Genomic DNA, 16,741 nt, shown 5'->3' with positions numbered 1-16,741 from the left:
CTCCGTTCGTGTTCGTTCGGTTCGTTTACAGCCCTAGTCCCATGTACCAAACGCGACCTAAGTCCTGTTCAGACCTCTAATTTTGGTTGCGTACCAAACGTATCCTCGTGATACCAAGTTTATTATAACATGTATTACATTCTCGCATAAAATGTCGATCAGTCATTTTATAAGACACGAGAAACCAATTTCAAATATAAGATTCACCCTTTAATTTTCTTATACTCAAAATTAATATTTTATACCACATTTTAAAAAAATAGAAATTAAATAAATAACCGTACTTGTTTTGTAAATGGTCCTCTAGAAGATTTACATAATTATCCAGACCAATTGGTCGTGTATGTTCCGAGTCTAATGGACTAATGGTTCCAAATCGGTCCAATCGGTACCCTCCTAGAAAATATTCAATCATTTGGAATATTTTTTTTGCATCAAAACAGTATAAAATTTAGCGCATAAAGAGGTCTATCTTCAACCATTACTCCAATTTTAACATCAAATAGAATATCATGAGTATATTTTTTTTTATCTCCAACATTTATATATTTTTAATAATATTTTTGTATTTATTAGTTGTTTACAAATTCGATTTATAATTTTTTTATTAACCTGGATATCCAACCCGTTACGTGAGCTGACTAATCTTAGGACGACCACCTGCTTTGCAGATAGCCCAGAGTCACCGCATTTGAACCTCCGTGGCCACAAAGGAATTTTATTCCTCCTTCGATTTATAAATTTTGTTGTTACTACTATGTGTTATTCACAAATGTCTCAATTAGGTACCTTTTAATTTACTCCTCCTACATAGTCCAGCTCCAAATTGATGATTGTTTACTTGTGACATGTTTTCTACCTGTGATGATTATGAGTTTTTTGATTGTTGAATTATTAATTGAATCATGAAATAGATTAGTTTTTATATATATATATATATATATATATATATATATATATGAATGAGCGAGCAAATGCAAACCACTCATATTTATACAAACTGTGCAAATCATTGTCATCCGTCGATTTCATTGTTTAATCTTATGAAATTTTTTCATGAAACTGTTTAATCTTATGAAATTATTTCATATAATTTTTTTTTGGATAAACTTGTTTCATATATGGTTATGAAATTGTTTCATATAATACTTATGAAATTTTAATAAAACTACTTCATGTAGTTCTCCGAAATTAATATAATGAAGATGATAATATCCATGATTAAACATGTATGTAGTCACTATAAACATGTATGTAGACACTATTTATATTAATAAATAAGTAACTTGGGTGTCACGTGTTCGTTTCTGGTGAGACGATTATATTGATTTCCCGCCTAAAAATGTATGTAGACGCTATTTACATTAGTGGTTCAAAGAGGTCTATTTGGTTGACATATGTCCCTCTGAAATTATATCTTTTTTTATCGTGGTTTAGCCGATTTCCCTACTAAACGGAATTTAGTTCATATTAATTTCCATAGTTACAATGTAGTACAAGTTAATAAGCATTTAAAGTGCAAGTTTCCAAATTTGGAATCGTTTTGTTAACTTCTCCTTTGTTTGTATGTTTTTTTTTTGTTCTTAGTGCTGATTGACATAGAGCCACTGATTCTTAAAGAGGAGAAGACACCAAAGGTGACCATTCATAACTATAGTGTTTTTCCTTTTCAGTTAAGTTATTTTATTCACATCTAAATCTTTTTTCTATTGAAATTTGCAGCAAAATTTTCGGTTCAACTTACGCTGGAAGATGCTTATGGCTCTAATAGTCGTATGAGTTGCTTTTCTAGCTCTTCAAATCATTAAGGCATGCAGTTTTTACATTCTTTATCATCTCCGTCCTACAATTAGTGTTTTTTTTTTTTACTTTCAAGAGTCAAACAGATTTGTTTTAATTTAAAAATCGATGAAGATTGTCATGTTTATATCTTTGTGCATAATGGGTTAGTAGCATGCAAAATAATCTTAAGATAAACTATCGCTGAAAGTCTTCAACTATCGCTTACAGCTTATCACTGACAGACTTCGGCTAATCTGACAGCTTATTGATGACATCCTTCAGCTAATTTGACAACTTATTGATGACAGCCTTCAGCTTGTGTTTTCAGCTTATCGTGACAGCTTTCAGCTATCACTGAAGAGGCAGCTTTCAGCTTATCGCTGACAGCTTATTACTGACAGCCTTCAGCTAATTTGACAGGTTATTGCTGACAATCTTCATCTTGTGTTTTCAGCTTATTGTGACAGCTTTCAGCTATCACTGAAGAGACAACTTTCAACTTTAAACTTATCGCTGACAGCTTATCGTGACAACTTTCAGCTATCACTTGCTGATGTTGTCAAGGAGTTCTGTAAGACGGGTTTTGTTGGTTAACATGCCGGCTATAAAAGGCTTTTTTTTTTTGCCAAAAATATGTCTTTATTTGTTCAAAATAACACATTTAATTTTATTCCAAGGTTAACTTCATTTAAACTAATTATTGATATACTTTCATTTCTAAATTTAAGTCTGAAGAGTCATTTTTTAGAGTTATTCTTTAGAGTTATACTTCAGAGTTATTTCAAGAGTACAAGTCTGAAGTAGTATCGTACTTTCGATGATCATTCATATCTGTAAGATAAGTTCCTGACATGATTTAATTTTTTCAAAATTACCCCGTGTAATACACGGGATCGAGCCTTATATATATATATATATATATATATATATATATATATATTAAGGGTACACAACAATCCGACCAACCTGACTATCCACTCCAACTTAAAATAACTCAATCCGAAACCATTTGATGTCTAATTGAGTTGTAAAATCTACCAGTAAGTATTGAATTGAAAATTTGAGTTATGGTTATTTAAACATGAGTGAGGCACGAGTTCGAATCTTAAAGGAAGGTTTAATTTTCTATCGTTTAATTGCAACATAGTAGCATGAATACCCATCGTTAAGAATAAGGAGTTCTTTTTGTAACTGTGAGTTTTTTGAGTCACTTAGGTATGTCGATTAATTTCCAGGCAATCACGAATGATGTGGAGTTATTACAGGTGAACCACCATGACCACAAACGCTTGATAACACATGGATTCGAACATGAGTGTAGATGAGGTTTTCCACTGCATTCCCTAAAACTTAACCGGTAATGCAATACGTCTTATTCCAAGTGGTTAGAAATTAGGATTTGTTTCCCATAGATTGAACAACGGTAACAATTGTAAGATATGATTGATTATTATTATTATTATTTTATTAACATGGATATCCAACCCATTATGCGAGTCGACTAATCTCAGGACATGCTTTGCAAATAGTTTGGAGTCACCACATTTGAACCTCCATGGCCACAAGAGGATTTTTATTCCTCCTTGGATTTGAACTGAGACTTCCTATATTTTTGAGTTTTGGAGTCAAGCTCAAATCAATCAAACACCATCCTTATGGTTAAAAATTTAAATAATAATAACTTTTTTTATTATATATACTTTATGTTAGTTTACATGTGAGATTGGGTATTTAGGTTGGTTACGCTAAAACGAGCTGCTTGGAACCTCCTGCGATAGTCCGTGGTTTCTTGAAGTCAAATTCAAAAGGTATGGGTGGCATAGCCGGAAATTATGAAAAATCCCAAGGGTATTTTGGGAACCTTAAAATTCTCACCTACCCCACCAAAAACAACACACCACCTCTGCTTTTACTTATTCCAGAGCCACCACCAACCAAATTTATTACCTGGAAATAGCAATTACTTAAATTGTTAGCAATTAAAATTTCAAAATATGTTAAATTAATAGATTCAGTTATCAAAACATAAAATTCTTTAAATTTTAAAAAAAATTGTATTAAAAATACATAAATCTCAAAATTAAATTATTTTTGTGAAATAGAATTCCATAAATAGAACTTTATAAAAAATACAATTTTTTGCGGTTAAATAGAATTTCATAATTAAAAATATGTAATTATTATATTCTACTTTTAATAAAATAATAGGTTTACTTTTAATATAATGAATTATTTTATTCTTATAATTAAGAATGAAATTAAAAAATAGACATTTATTTTTAAAAACATGTATACGGAAATGTATGGAAATGGGGTTTCCATATTTAATTTGATTTACAATTTAAATATTTATTAAAATAATTTACGCATTTAATATTGTTGCTATTTTGTCCGTTCTTTGGCCACCCCCTACATATACATATGCAAACCCACCCTTGAACTTTGCATCTGACCTTCCAATATATCAAAGGTAGCAATGGCAATGTCAGCCAATGCCCCTCACACCCTTCTCCTCAAAAACCCTAGCATCTTGAAAACCTCAACCTCAACCACCCCCGGCATCCATGTCTTCCCGATCGCACGCGCCACCGCCAAACCCATCTCAATCAAATGTTCTTACTCCGCCACTGTTGTTGCACCACCAACCTCCGCCTCCGCCCAAGATCGCGTTTTTAATTTCGCTGCTGGACCCGCCACACTGCCGGAAAATGTTCTTCTAAAAGCTGAATCGGAGCTATACAATTGGCGTGGGGCTGGGATGAGTGTGATGGAGATGAGTCACAGAGGGAAGGAATTTCTTTCCATCATCCAAAAAGCAGAATCAGATCTGAGGAAGTTACTCGACATCTCTGAAGATTACGCCGTCCTCTTCCTTCAAGGAGGCGCCACCACCCAATTCGCCGGGATCCCTCTCAACATCTGCAAACCGGATGATTCGGTTGATTACATCGTGACCGGATCGTGGGGCGACAAGGCATTCAAGGAAGCATCGAAATACTGCAAACCTAAAGTGATCTGGTCCGGTAAATCGGAGAAGTACACCGGGATCCCGGCGTTTGATGGGTTGGATCAGAATCCGAACGCCAGGTATTTGCATATATGCGCCAATGAAACTATCCATGGTGTTGAGTTCAAAGATTACCCAACACCTAAGAACAAAGATTCACTGCTGATTGCAGACATGTCTTCGAATTTCTGTTCGAAACCGGTGGATGTTTCGAAATTTGGCATCATTTATGCCGGAGCACAGAAGAACGTTGGCCCATCTGGGGTTACGATTGTGATCATTAGGAAAGATTTGATCGGAAATGCTCAAGAGATCACACCTGTGATGTTGGATTACAAGATCCACGCAGATAACAATTCGTTATACAACACACCACCATGTTATGGGATTTACATGTGTGGATTGGTGTTTGAGGATTTGTTGGCACAGGGTGGTTTGGTGGAGATTGAGAAGAAGAATGTGAAGAAGGCWCAGATTCTGTATGATGCAATTGATGAGAGTAAAGGGTTTTATCGATGCCCGGTTGAGAAATCGGTGAGATCGTTGATGAATGTGCCTTTTACGCTTGAGAAATCGGAATTGGAAGCTGAGTTTGTGAAAGAAGCTGCTAAAGAGAAGATGGTTCAACTGAAGGGGCATCGATCGGTTGGTGGAATGCGAGCTTCGATATACAATGCTATGCCTTTGGCTGGTGTTGAGAAGCTGGTTGCTTTCATGAAGGATTTCCAAGCAAAACATGGTTAGAACTGGGGGTTTAGGGTTTTGTTTTTGTAGCATTTTGTTGTTGCTTGCTCTGTTTTTGATCATGCTGTTATGTTACTATGTCTTGTTTCTGGATCTCTTATTACCCATAGTCCTTTGGAGGAAAAGGGATGGATGAATTGGATTTCAACATGAATGATTAGGTAGTTCTGTGATTTCATTCTGGTTTTAAGAAGTGTTTATTGAAGCAAATGAAGAACCAAATAGTAATGAACTCTCTGCCTCATAGCAGGTTACAAAATGCTTATTTATACCAAGATAAGAGGCCGTTTTTAAACACTTATCTGGTAAGCGCTTACAGTGTGTCAGTTATCTTATTGGGTAAGTATGACAAGGACCAAAAATCTTACTCGGTAAGGACCGAATTTTTTTTACCTGGTAAATGAAGGAGAACTCTTACCTGGTAAGGGAGGGAGAAGACTCTTACTTAGTTAGCGCTTACCGGGTAAACAACACTTACCAACAATCATTTTGATGGTGGAAATGTTACCCGATAAACATTTGGTAAACGGCCTTTTAAGACCCCTACTTTCATGCCACTGCTAACAAGTAACAGCCAGCTAAAGACTAGGAGTAACCGACTAGCAACAAATCTGGATTACAAAATCAAAAGGTAGACTTACCTCTACCCCGAGGAGAAGTCTCCATGAAGACCTTCGACTTGTAAAAGTTGTTCTTCTAGCCAAGGTACATAACCATTGCGTAATCATAGTAGAAGATAATTTCTCAACTAATAGTAGAACTGCCTGTTTCTTGCATCAAATGGCTATATAAGCAAAGAAAGGGTATTCAATTTTATTAATTGAAGTGATGAAATAGAAACTTGTGGCAATATCACGGGTTAGTAAAAGAACTCAGCATTATTATACAACCATGCATATCGTTCATAGCCTAAGTGGAGAAGTGAGCATGGCCCAGAATCAGAAATACATAGCTGATCTAGTCTTCAAGCTCGATGATCTTCACAACAGAATCGTCGCCGACCTTCTGGCAAACGACAACACGGTCATGTGACTTCACGATGTCACTAGCTTTTCCATGATCCAATGCAATCTTTAAGATCGACTCATTTGTTGCACTTGTTGAGTCGGCCTGCCCCGGCCCCAGATAGACAATATACGCAAAATAGGAAACCATGTCACTGATTATGTACCCATCTAATTGGAGAAAATGTTAGACTACAACGACTGTTGGGCATGATACGGCAAACAGACCAGATTCTCCATGATGCAAATACTACATCTAATAAGTTAGTCATATTTGGTAAAAACTAGTTGATAAACTAGATGATTATATAAAATGACCTAAATGAATATTTTGAAAAAGTTAATTAGAAACTATAGGAGGCATAATCGGAAAAATGTGGAAAAACCACTAGAACTTATTGAAACTCTACTCGAAGTAGCATTTCAGAAAAAACTAACTTGTAGCTAATTTATAGCTATAATTAGTCGAAGAGTTCTTTATTAGCTCAAAAAATAAGTTATAAACATGGCCAAATACTCAAAAGCAGAGTGGGAGACTGGGTGGCTTCTTCTACAAAGGTTATGTTCAACAAAGTAGTTGATAAATTAGTTTTTTTAAGTATTTGAAATAACCTAAAAGGACATATTGCAAAAATTAATTGAAAATTACAAGGGATATAATTGGAAAAAAATAGAAAACCCCCATAACAAGTAGTGCTTCAAAAAACTAATTTATAGCCAACTAAACTCAACTTTTTATATAACCTCAAAAAAAGTCAACTACGAGCCGACTAATCTCAGGACAACCACCTATTTCGCAACTAAAAAGTTACTTATGGTTACTAAACATGGTCAAAACTCAAATACGAGTGGGAGACTGATCTGCTTGTCCTACAACATCATGGGGATGGAATAATGCAAATATTCAATATATTTTCATGTGCAAAATGCCCATAAGCCGTCCCAATCTTTTTAGAGAACCTGTTATATCGATACTAAACCATAAATCGTATGAATAAGTAACAAATAAAATAAAATATAAAACATCATATCATTTAAAAAAGTATACAAAGTAAAACAACGAAAAGGTTTAGAATGACAAAGTGTGAATAATATTAAAGTCGTTTTTGTTTTTGATCAATAAATTCTGAAATTAAATAGCTGCTTTTGATTTTGAAAGAAATTAGATAGGTTTCATTAAGGTGAGTTGACATGTTGGGCTATATAAATCCGGGCCCCAACACAAGTAAAATTGGTTCCCGAAATTTTGGGGGCCCTGTTCAAAAAACAAGATTTAACATGCTAATAGACGGTCCTGAAAATGCCTAGAAAATCAAGTGAATTGTGCATGTGACAGGATGGCGGTATGGAATAAAAAGGCTTTGGAAAAGCAAGGAGAATCTCACAGAATGTCGAGGATCCGCAAGCATTGGAAAGAGGCCCCTAACGATAAGAGATTGCCTTGCCTGCACATATCATCATTGAATCATAAAGTAAGAAGGGTAACAAACCCCCATATAAATCTCTCACACACGTGACAAAATGAAACTAATCTTTTATATTTCCAATGCATTGATATGATCCTAAACGATTTTATTTCGCAACACCTTTGAAGGGACAATGAAGAATACACCACGTGTCCCAGATATTCATCATGAATATTCACGTTCATTATACATGATGAATAGAGACAAATAAGGAAATCTGTCGCACTCCCTTTGTCCCTCAGTACACAACTAAAACAAGTTTGCAATTGGACTTTCTTCTACCCGAATAAATCTAAACCGGGCAAGAACTAGAAAGTCTGTAGAAGAAATAAGATGAGGTCTAAGCAGCTTGGGCCATTCTTCGGTTGTCCACGAAAATTGCATAGAAAAACTAATACCGGTCCAAAAAAATATTCAAGTCCATAAGCATTAATGATCCTTTTCCAAATTGCTAAGTGAAGTGTCTGTCTACTATTAGTTAGCAAAATTCAAAAAGGTTCATAGTTGTATCTAAATTTTGTCAGTTTGAGTAGAGGAAACAAAAGTTTGTTACTTTTAAAATTCTCTCCTACTTTTTGTTGGTCTGATGTAGAAGCACGAGGTCAAAAAGAAAATACAGGAAATATACGAGCTAGATTAAGTAATAGTCTCGATAAACCTAAGGGAAAGCATCGAGCTCAATGAATACCTCAAAAGCACCGGTAAATGTCCATCGGAGTTGATTTGTTTTCATCCGAGGAATCACAACAGATATCACAGGCATCGTGGGCCTATATTTTGCAATTAGCCTGCAATATCATGTAGTCGCTTTAGAGCCGAATAGTGTATATGCTTGAAAAAACATGAAAAGCTGGACCGGTCTCTCTTTGTTTTCAATGCGGAGTGGTTATTCCCAAGGTTCAACGAATGATAAGCTATGTTATGATTGTATTCCTATTAGTGTAACAATTATTAATTAATGTGACAAACGTTCAATTTTTTCTTATGTCGTTCCTATTTAACCAATAAACAACCTGTATGTTATCGATTGATTTTGATGTGATATTTTAAAAAAATAAAAAATTAAACTATAACTTGACATTTACATCATCAATAGTTACAAGATCTAATATGTTAGCGATCAAAATTAATATGAAAGAGGTTCATTTACATTAATTGAGGAAAAAAGCCAACGTTAGACTAAACAGCAATTAAAAGACAGCTCGTTGAATCTTGATTCATTTATCCAGCAACGATTTTTCCAAAAAACCCACATCTCGTAACCCAAAACCAATTTAATCTCCAAAAATAAGCAATTAAACATAATGGGGTGGTGGCGCAGTTGGCTAGCGCGTAGGTCTCATAGCTAAAGAGTGATCCTGAGGTCGAGAGTTCGAGCCTCTCTCACCCCATTCACTTTTTCCCTGTATTTTTTGTTCTCTTGCCTTGTAACAATTACAAGTATGACCCACTTTTCAATACCGAAAATAAGGTGTTTGTGCAAAAATTGATTGCACGAAATCCGAAACCGTACTTTTGGGAGATATCTGGATTTCGGTTGGGATTGATTTTTGGACACCCGACCTGTTCAAAAACCCGAAATATACATATATATATATTGTATTATATAAATATGTTTATTTATCTAATTATCTTTGAAAATCCTAAATCCTAGTTCTTTCAATCGACTAACCTTGGTCTATATATATATATATATATATATATATATATATATCATTATAACTATACTCGAACCCAACCATCCTCAAACCGAAACCCGATCAAAACGAATGAAGCAATCCGAAATCCGAAACCCAAAGTTCGAGGCTTGGTTTCCATACCCGAAATCCAATTGGATTTTTGGTTTGCCCGCTCGATGTAAAAAAACCCTAATTATATGATCTCTCCAGAGACATGTTTGGAATTAAAGTTATACTATATGCAATTGGTGGTTTAGCTAAAATGATCTTCTTCCAATACCTATGTTACGCACCCACGTGCAGGTAACACACACACACACACACACATACAGACCTTGCAGCTCTCCCTGATGATGTGAAGCAAATGATGACAGAAGCCTTGACCTTGATGGCAGCACGCACCTGCATCAAGAAAATAAAGACCACGAATGTTACCTACAAAAACCAGCAACACAAAAGACCCAAAATTGAGCCCAAAATTTTCAATTAATACCGCAGAGGAAGCAATTGATTCTAAGTGGGACATTGGTTCTCCAACACATCTGACAGTCTTCTTGAAGTACAAATCTTGATTGAATACCTTCTCTGCCTGCAAACGAATATCAACAATGAAATCCAATGAACAACAGAAGGATTTGGATCCATAAAAAAGGTGTAAGAAAGTAGGCTAGCACATCATACTAGCATCGCATATCGTTATTTCAAAATGCCGAGGAAAAAGAACTGTAGAACAAATAAAATTTCCATCGTTACAAGAAAGCAACAGAACTCTGGGGACAACACAAGATACACATTGTTGTCTGTTATCACAAAAGTTCTGAATTGCATAGCCAAAAAAGAGTTTCTAATTATATGAGCAACAAAAAGGTTACCTCCGCACAAATTTTACCAACAACGGAGATAGTCTCAACAGGGTATAATCCTCGCAAGGTCTCAGCACCTAGAAGAATTGCATCACTACCTGAACCAGAGCAAGAATATGGAATTCATGAGATGATACATTTATTAATGGCAATTTTGCCTAATAATAATGTTTTTAATTTTGACTTAATGGTGTCACAAAATACGAAATGTACCCTTGAGATATTAAACTTACCATCCAATACGGCATTGGCAACATCGGTTGCCTCAGCTCGAGTGGGTCTTAAGTTGTCAGTCATGCTGTCTACAACACGGGTAACTACTGCAGGCTTTCCAGCCATGTTACACTTGTAAACAGCTGCCTTTTGAAACAAAAACACCTAAAAGAACAGAAACGGTAAAATTTAGGATTTAGGATCATTTTCACTTACAGTAGTAATAAAGTTAGTCACACTACCCTTATAAGTTAGTGCACAACATCCTCATTGGGGTATAACAAATCTGCCTTCTAATTTATCACTCTTTCAACCTAAGGTCTTTAATTATAAAACAAACCTTTTCCGGGGGAAGATCTATCCCCAGATTCCCTCGAGAAAGGATTATACCGTCTGCTTCTTGTAGGATCTCATCAAAATGGGTTAAGCCCTGCAAGAAAAAAAAGCAACATCCATGGGTGTCAGCCATAACAGGAGAGACTATTAAATCACCTGTAGCTTGAAAAATCTGGCATCTGACCTCAAAATTTTCAATCTTCGCAAAAATCTGAGTTTGATTGAGATCACCCAATTTCGAGAGGTACTCACGAGCCTGTATGATAGACGACAACAGGACAAAATAAATTTTCACACACACACATACGTATATGATAATATAATACAATACAATATTGAAGTCAGACATGGAAGAAATGAAAGTTTCGACAGTAAATTTTACACATAATAGAAGAATTAAAATCAAGAAGAATGCTTACATGTCGAATGTCTTCTGCATGACGGGTATATGACAAGGAAAGGAAGTCTATACTGTTTCGTGCTCCCCATGTGCTAATAACCTTAAATTTGCCACAAGTGTTAGATAGAACTTGAATATATATGTAAGTAGTTTTTATAGAAACTATATGCTAATGGACTTACAAAGATATCTGTTTCCAAACAGTTGAATGGTCATCAGTTATATAATGAATACTCAATAATTGCTTGAAATAGCTTCCAACATGCTACATTTGATTTTACATAAATGTTGTAGTAATTCAATATGGTGTAAAAGTTACTATTGAGATACGCCATGCTATGTGTGTGTGAATGAAGGAAGATATAAGGGTATACCAAGTCTTGTTTGAGAACTGAGAAGTATAAACCAAGATAGCCGAGCCCTTGGCACCAGCAGGGGATATAACAATGCACGATAAAATTCTAAAATATACTTGGGTGAGGGATGAATATGCTTAGGAGAAAATGTGTAGTGTTTCCGACACAGATCAGTAAAGCAGCAAAAACTCACATAATGAAAACACTAATGATTACGATTTTATGACCATAAGCATCTAACGTATTGAAGTCAGAACATAGGGATTGTGAAGGGTTTCTTCTGTATATTGTTCTACAAAAAATACAAATGGGGATGGATACAATATATACACGGAGGGCCTCATCCAAACCACCAATCTAGCTACCTAAAATAAGGGAAGTCCTAATTACAGTCATACTACAAGGAAAGGAAAGGGAAATTACCCAAAATACCATTTTATACACGGTACGCTAACAAAAAGACCATTTTTAGAGATTTTTCACAAAATGCCCTCCAAGGACGATTTTGACAATAAGGTACGGATGGGTCCCACTAGTGATGGCCAAAAACCGGTCCCGGGCCGGGCCGTAACCGGTCCCTACTGGTCTTGACCAACGCAAAAACCGGTCCCTCCATAACCGATCCCGGTTCCGTCATAAGTTGTCTTCACTAGAAGACGAAATAGAGGTCAAAATCCCCCCATGGGGCAATTCACTTTTTGAGGACGATTTGCCCATTTTCATATATAATATCTGACTTTTGTCCCCAAAATGATATACATGTGGGACTCATCCGTACCTTGTAGTCAAAATCGCCCCCGCAATTTTGTTTGTCATTTTGTAAAAAAGCTTTGAAAAGTGGTCATTTTGATAATGTACGGTATGTAAAAATAGCTATTTTGGATAATCTCCCAAAAGGAAATCAATATTGATCAATACCATAATTGCGCAATATTCACCATAATGGAATAAAAAAGAAAGTTCACCTCCTTATCTTTGTCAGTGAGAGTTGGCAGATCAATACGGATTTGAGATACATGTAAGGTGAACAGGGACCCAGATAGAGTGGCAGAATTCTTTATCAGACAAACAACATCCTCTCCTGTCACCTCATTTACCTGTGAATCAGGAAAGCAGAAATTTTTTATTGCCAAATATCTAACATTATAACTCCTTTGGGTAGCTCAACCGGCATGGCATTGAGTTTGCTCCCAGAGATAACCAGTTCAAGTCCCTCAGGGTGGGCCACTGGATTCAGGCCCATGGATTAGTTAGGTGCAAAGCCGGCTCAGCCACCCACGGTTATCAAACATCTAAGCTATAAATTTGTAGAGTTCTAGTGCTGGAAGTCCCCAATCCTCCAGGAAATGTAACATATTGTTTGAAGGTCAACAAGAACTTCATGAACACTATCCATTTATCCTATGTTTATTTACCACTAGAGTCGGACAACATCAAACTCGAATGTGTAATTCTATTAAAAGAGGCTTACTTCAGATGGTACAGCATACCCGAGCCACAAGTTACTAGTTAAAGAAATTGAGATACATGCTCAGACATCGAGTTGAGCAGAGGGAAGGAAATGCAAGAAAATCACCGACGTCACATGCACAAAAACATATCTACTTTGTAAAACTAATTTTTTTGTCAAGTCACCACAAACAGTGTATAGGTCTGAGTATGTCGAACATTCTTCTGGTGCTGCCTTACCTCCAACCACACAGAAGTTGTTTCACTTCCTGTGAACAAATATTGGCCGATGAAAATAGTGTCACCAGTCTTCACTGCCTGCAAAGATAAAGTTCGAGGTTAACTTGAGATCAAAGTGCAGGAGGTAACTGTCCCCTCTCTCATAGGTCAGAGTAAATGTATATTTTGTATATGTTGTTTATCAAGCCAAGGATAAATCATGTGTTGATATATTTTCTTTCTACCAGCTATACCAAGTTAATTACTTGCAACGTACATCTACATGTTGGCTAAGAAGAACCTATATGGTTTGTAAACAGATGTTGGTCCTTCATGACAAATCAGACCTGTTATCTTATCATTTATCAACAAGCATATCCATAAATGTTATGTTGCACTTACACATATTCTGGATCAGCCAATTTCTACCATCTTACATGAAGTTAATTACTAGCAATGTACGTCCACATGTTGGCTTAGTCACTTAGAAACTGTAAGATTCATAAACAGGTATTGGCCCCTTTTGACTAGTAAGACGTTTCAACTTATCACGAACAATTTTTAGAAATGTTAAATTCCAGTTCTCATAATCCGCATCATCCTATTAATCTCAATGTATTCACCTTTGCAAGCCCACTAAAATTTATTGGTAACAGATTTGGAGTGGCTTCCTTTTCTTGATTGGGTGTGAGGACGACCAAGGTCTCTGCCTCCAGAGAAATAGGACGCTCAGTTTTGTTGACAACTTGCAACTCCGGACCAACAGTATCCAACATAACCTGGTAAAAAAGGATGTACATGAACTGATACATCTGACCATTGTATCATGAATTGAAAAGCGTAATATAGAAGGAATTCTACACTTCACTAAGTGAAAGTGATATTCCAAGAGTGGTTTTTCTTTCTGGGTGCAAGAGACAAACTTACAGCACATAGCTTTTTCGTACTCTTGATAGCCAACTTAAGATTTTCCAGAGTCTCTTGATGAAATTGAGTGTCACCCCATGAAAAATCAAACCGTGCCACTATATAGACAAAGCAAGTGAGAGAGATAGATAGATAAGAAGGTTATGTGAGAATATGTGAAACCCATATGATTCTATTTAACACTGTAATAGGTTTGACAAATATCATGGCTCCACCTCCAACATAGCTTATTGAACAGTACTGTAGCATACTTTACACAGTACATCAAGCAAGACATCACCAAGTTAGTTATGGAAAAATGTCAAACTAATGAATGCATTTTTAGTTAAGCTATCCCATTATAAACAGGTTAAACACAACAGTGAGCGAGAACAAGTAACCTCTCCCAAAACAAAGATACAATTCAAGTTGTATTATCAAATGATGAGCTACCGAGTCAAATTTATGATATCTGAATCAAATAACGAAGTATCAACAGAACATTTATACTTCAAATTAAACATATAATCCTGTCGAAATTAGAATTCAGAATTTTTGACACATTTGACCATGAAGTCAAAATGCACATCTGATAACCCGAACTAATCCTAAATTCTGAATTAAACAATAAAATGTAAAAATCACCTGACATCCCAGCTATAAGGCAGCTCGAAATGGTCTCAATCGATCGCGATCTCGGGCCTAGAGTCCCAACAATCTTCGTCATGGCAGGAAAGAAGCTCTAGACAGCAGTATTCAAACAGACGTCCAGTTGACATTCACAAAAACAAAACAAAAACACAAAACAATCGCTAACATTTCCAAAACCATCTGAGACCGAAATTATCACATAAAAAGGTGACAAATCTGTTGACAATCTCACTAGTTCGAGATTCACGACAGTTACGGAAAAGATTAGCGAAATATACTTAAAACTTAAATAAGTTGGATATAGATATGTTTTGATCACTTGAAACAAAACCTTAATCTCTCTAACTCGAAACTCACAGTCACAACAATCATAATTATGATCATTGAATACACAATCGAATAAATTCAAAAGTAGTAACAATTTGATCACTTACAGGTTTAGAAGGCTCGAGAATCGAAGCCATTCGGATAGGTTCTTCAAGAAGCAAGTGATGCGAATGCATTTTCTGCAATAAATTTACTACTACTACTGAGCTCTATTTCAAACTCAAAAATTACGAGTGTGATGATATGCAGAATTGAGCTTCTGGAGGGAGGACCGTCATCGATTGATATCCAGATCACCAGAAACAGGAGATAAAAGCTGATGCATTTTTCAGGTCTGAAATGGCCGAATCTAAAGTAAAATACAGATTTTCAGCACAAGGTACAAAGATCACAGCGTTGTTACTTTGATTTTAACATTTTTAGCTCTGAAACAGAAAAGCTGGAAGTCAAATAATATCCAGCACGACGCTGTTGACATGTATCACCCCACACAAGTTCTTATCCGTGATTGTGGTCCCCACAAAATTGTTTATGTTTAAGCTTAAACGAGTTGCCCCATGTTGTTAACAATAATGACTTGATTGGTTTGAGTTTGACTTCAAAAGTTAAAAGTATCAAGAGGTTCTAGGTTTAAATTTAAGGAGGAATAAATATTCATTTGTAGCCACGGAGGTTCAAATGCGGTGACTCCGAACTATCTGCAAAGTAGGTGGTCGTCTTGGGATTAGTCAGCTCACATAGCGAGTTAGATATCCAGGTTAATAAAAAAAATATAATGACATTCATAGTTTATTCTCTCACCTATTCTTCTACGTATAACTATTTGATTATGGCTTAATAATACAGAAAGTTAACCATAAGTATGGTGTCCGATTGGTTTAAGCTTGGACCTCAAAGGTTAAAAGTGTCTGAAGGTCTTGGTTCAAATTTAAGGAGAAATAAAAATTCCATTGTAGCCATGAAGGTTCAAATACAGTGACTCTGTGGATGGTCACTATGAGATTAATCGGCTTGTATAACGGGTTGGATATCCAGGTTAATTAAAAATATATATACATATAAAAAGTCTATAAGCTTCTAAAAGAAACTTTTGTAGAAAGTCTAGTTTTTGTCAAACATGTTCTTCCGAGTAAAAAATACGTTTTTTCCATCTATGAAAAACTATCTCAAACAAAAACGTTTCGGATATATATGCAGACAGATTAATCCTTGCAGACAATTTTAATTCATACAAAACAACCCCTTAACTCTATAGTAAAAAGAATCCACATCCAATCTATTTATTTTTTTCATTAAGAATATTACAGAATATTGGTGAAATAGGCTAAAACCGCATCAA

At 35.6% G+C, this 16,741-nt stretch overlaps 2 protein-coding genes and 1 non-coding gene across 4 annotated transcripts; 2 read left to right on the top strand and 1 right to left on the bottom strand.

The window, feature by feature from the left end:
- The first annotated feature begins 4,232 nt into the window (after positions 1–4,232).
- On the top strand, positions 4,233–5,740 carry LOC112524646 (phosphoserine aminotransferase 2, chloroplastic-like). Its single transcript, XM_025134572.1, has one exon. The coding sequence runs from the start codon at positions 4,259–4,261 to the stop codon at positions 5,531–5,533; it is 1,275 nt and encodes a 424-aa protein (XP_024990340.1). The 5' UTR covers positions 4,233–4,258; the 3' UTR covers positions 5,534–5,740.
- A 580-nt stretch (positions 5,741–6,320) lies between these two features.
- Positions 6,321–15,748, bottom strand: LOC112524510 (pyruvate kinase 1, cytosolic-like). Of its 2 annotated transcripts, none has more exons than XM_025134357.1 (16): positions 15,510–15,748; positions 15,070–15,166; positions 14,446–14,543; positions 14,142–14,297; positions 13,540–13,617; positions 12,816–12,947; positions 11,514–11,594; positions 11,279–11,350; positions 11,099–11,188; positions 10,779–10,923; positions 10,555–10,643; positions 10,176–10,271; positions 10,017–10,084; positions 8,692–8,791; positions 7,923–7,982; positions 6,321–6,643 (listed from the first exon to the last, which is right to left on the bottom strand). In XM_025134357.1, the coding sequence occupies exons 1-16, from the start codon at positions 15,576–15,578 to the stop codon at positions 6,491–6,493; spliced, it is 1,584 nt and encodes a 527-aa protein (XP_024990125.1). In that variant the 5' UTR covers positions 15,579–15,748; the 3' UTR covers positions 6,321–6,490. The 2 variants fall into 2 exon arrangements, with proteins under 2 accessions (XP_024990125.1, XP_024990126.1); XM_025134358.1 differs by having other exon boundaries at positions 14,446–14,498; positions 15,510–15,740.
- TRNAM-CAU lies at positions 9,310–9,394 on the top strand. The gene is given in 2 exon segments: positions 9,310–9,347; positions 9,359–9,394. It is a non-coding gene; the product is annotated as a tRNA-Met (tRNA).
- Positions 15,749–16,741: the final 993 nt, after the last annotated feature.

The sequence above is a fragment of the Cynara cardunculus genome, assembly GCF_001531365.2.
Source record: "Cynara cardunculus var. scolymus isolate 2C chromosome LG 13, CcrdV1, whole genome shotgun sequence".
Taxonomy (NCBI): domain Eukaryota; kingdom Viridiplantae; phylum Streptophyta; class Magnoliopsida; order Asterales; family Asteraceae; genus Cynara; species Cynara cardunculus.
This window is presented reverse-complemented; position numbering and strand designations above follow the sequence as displayed.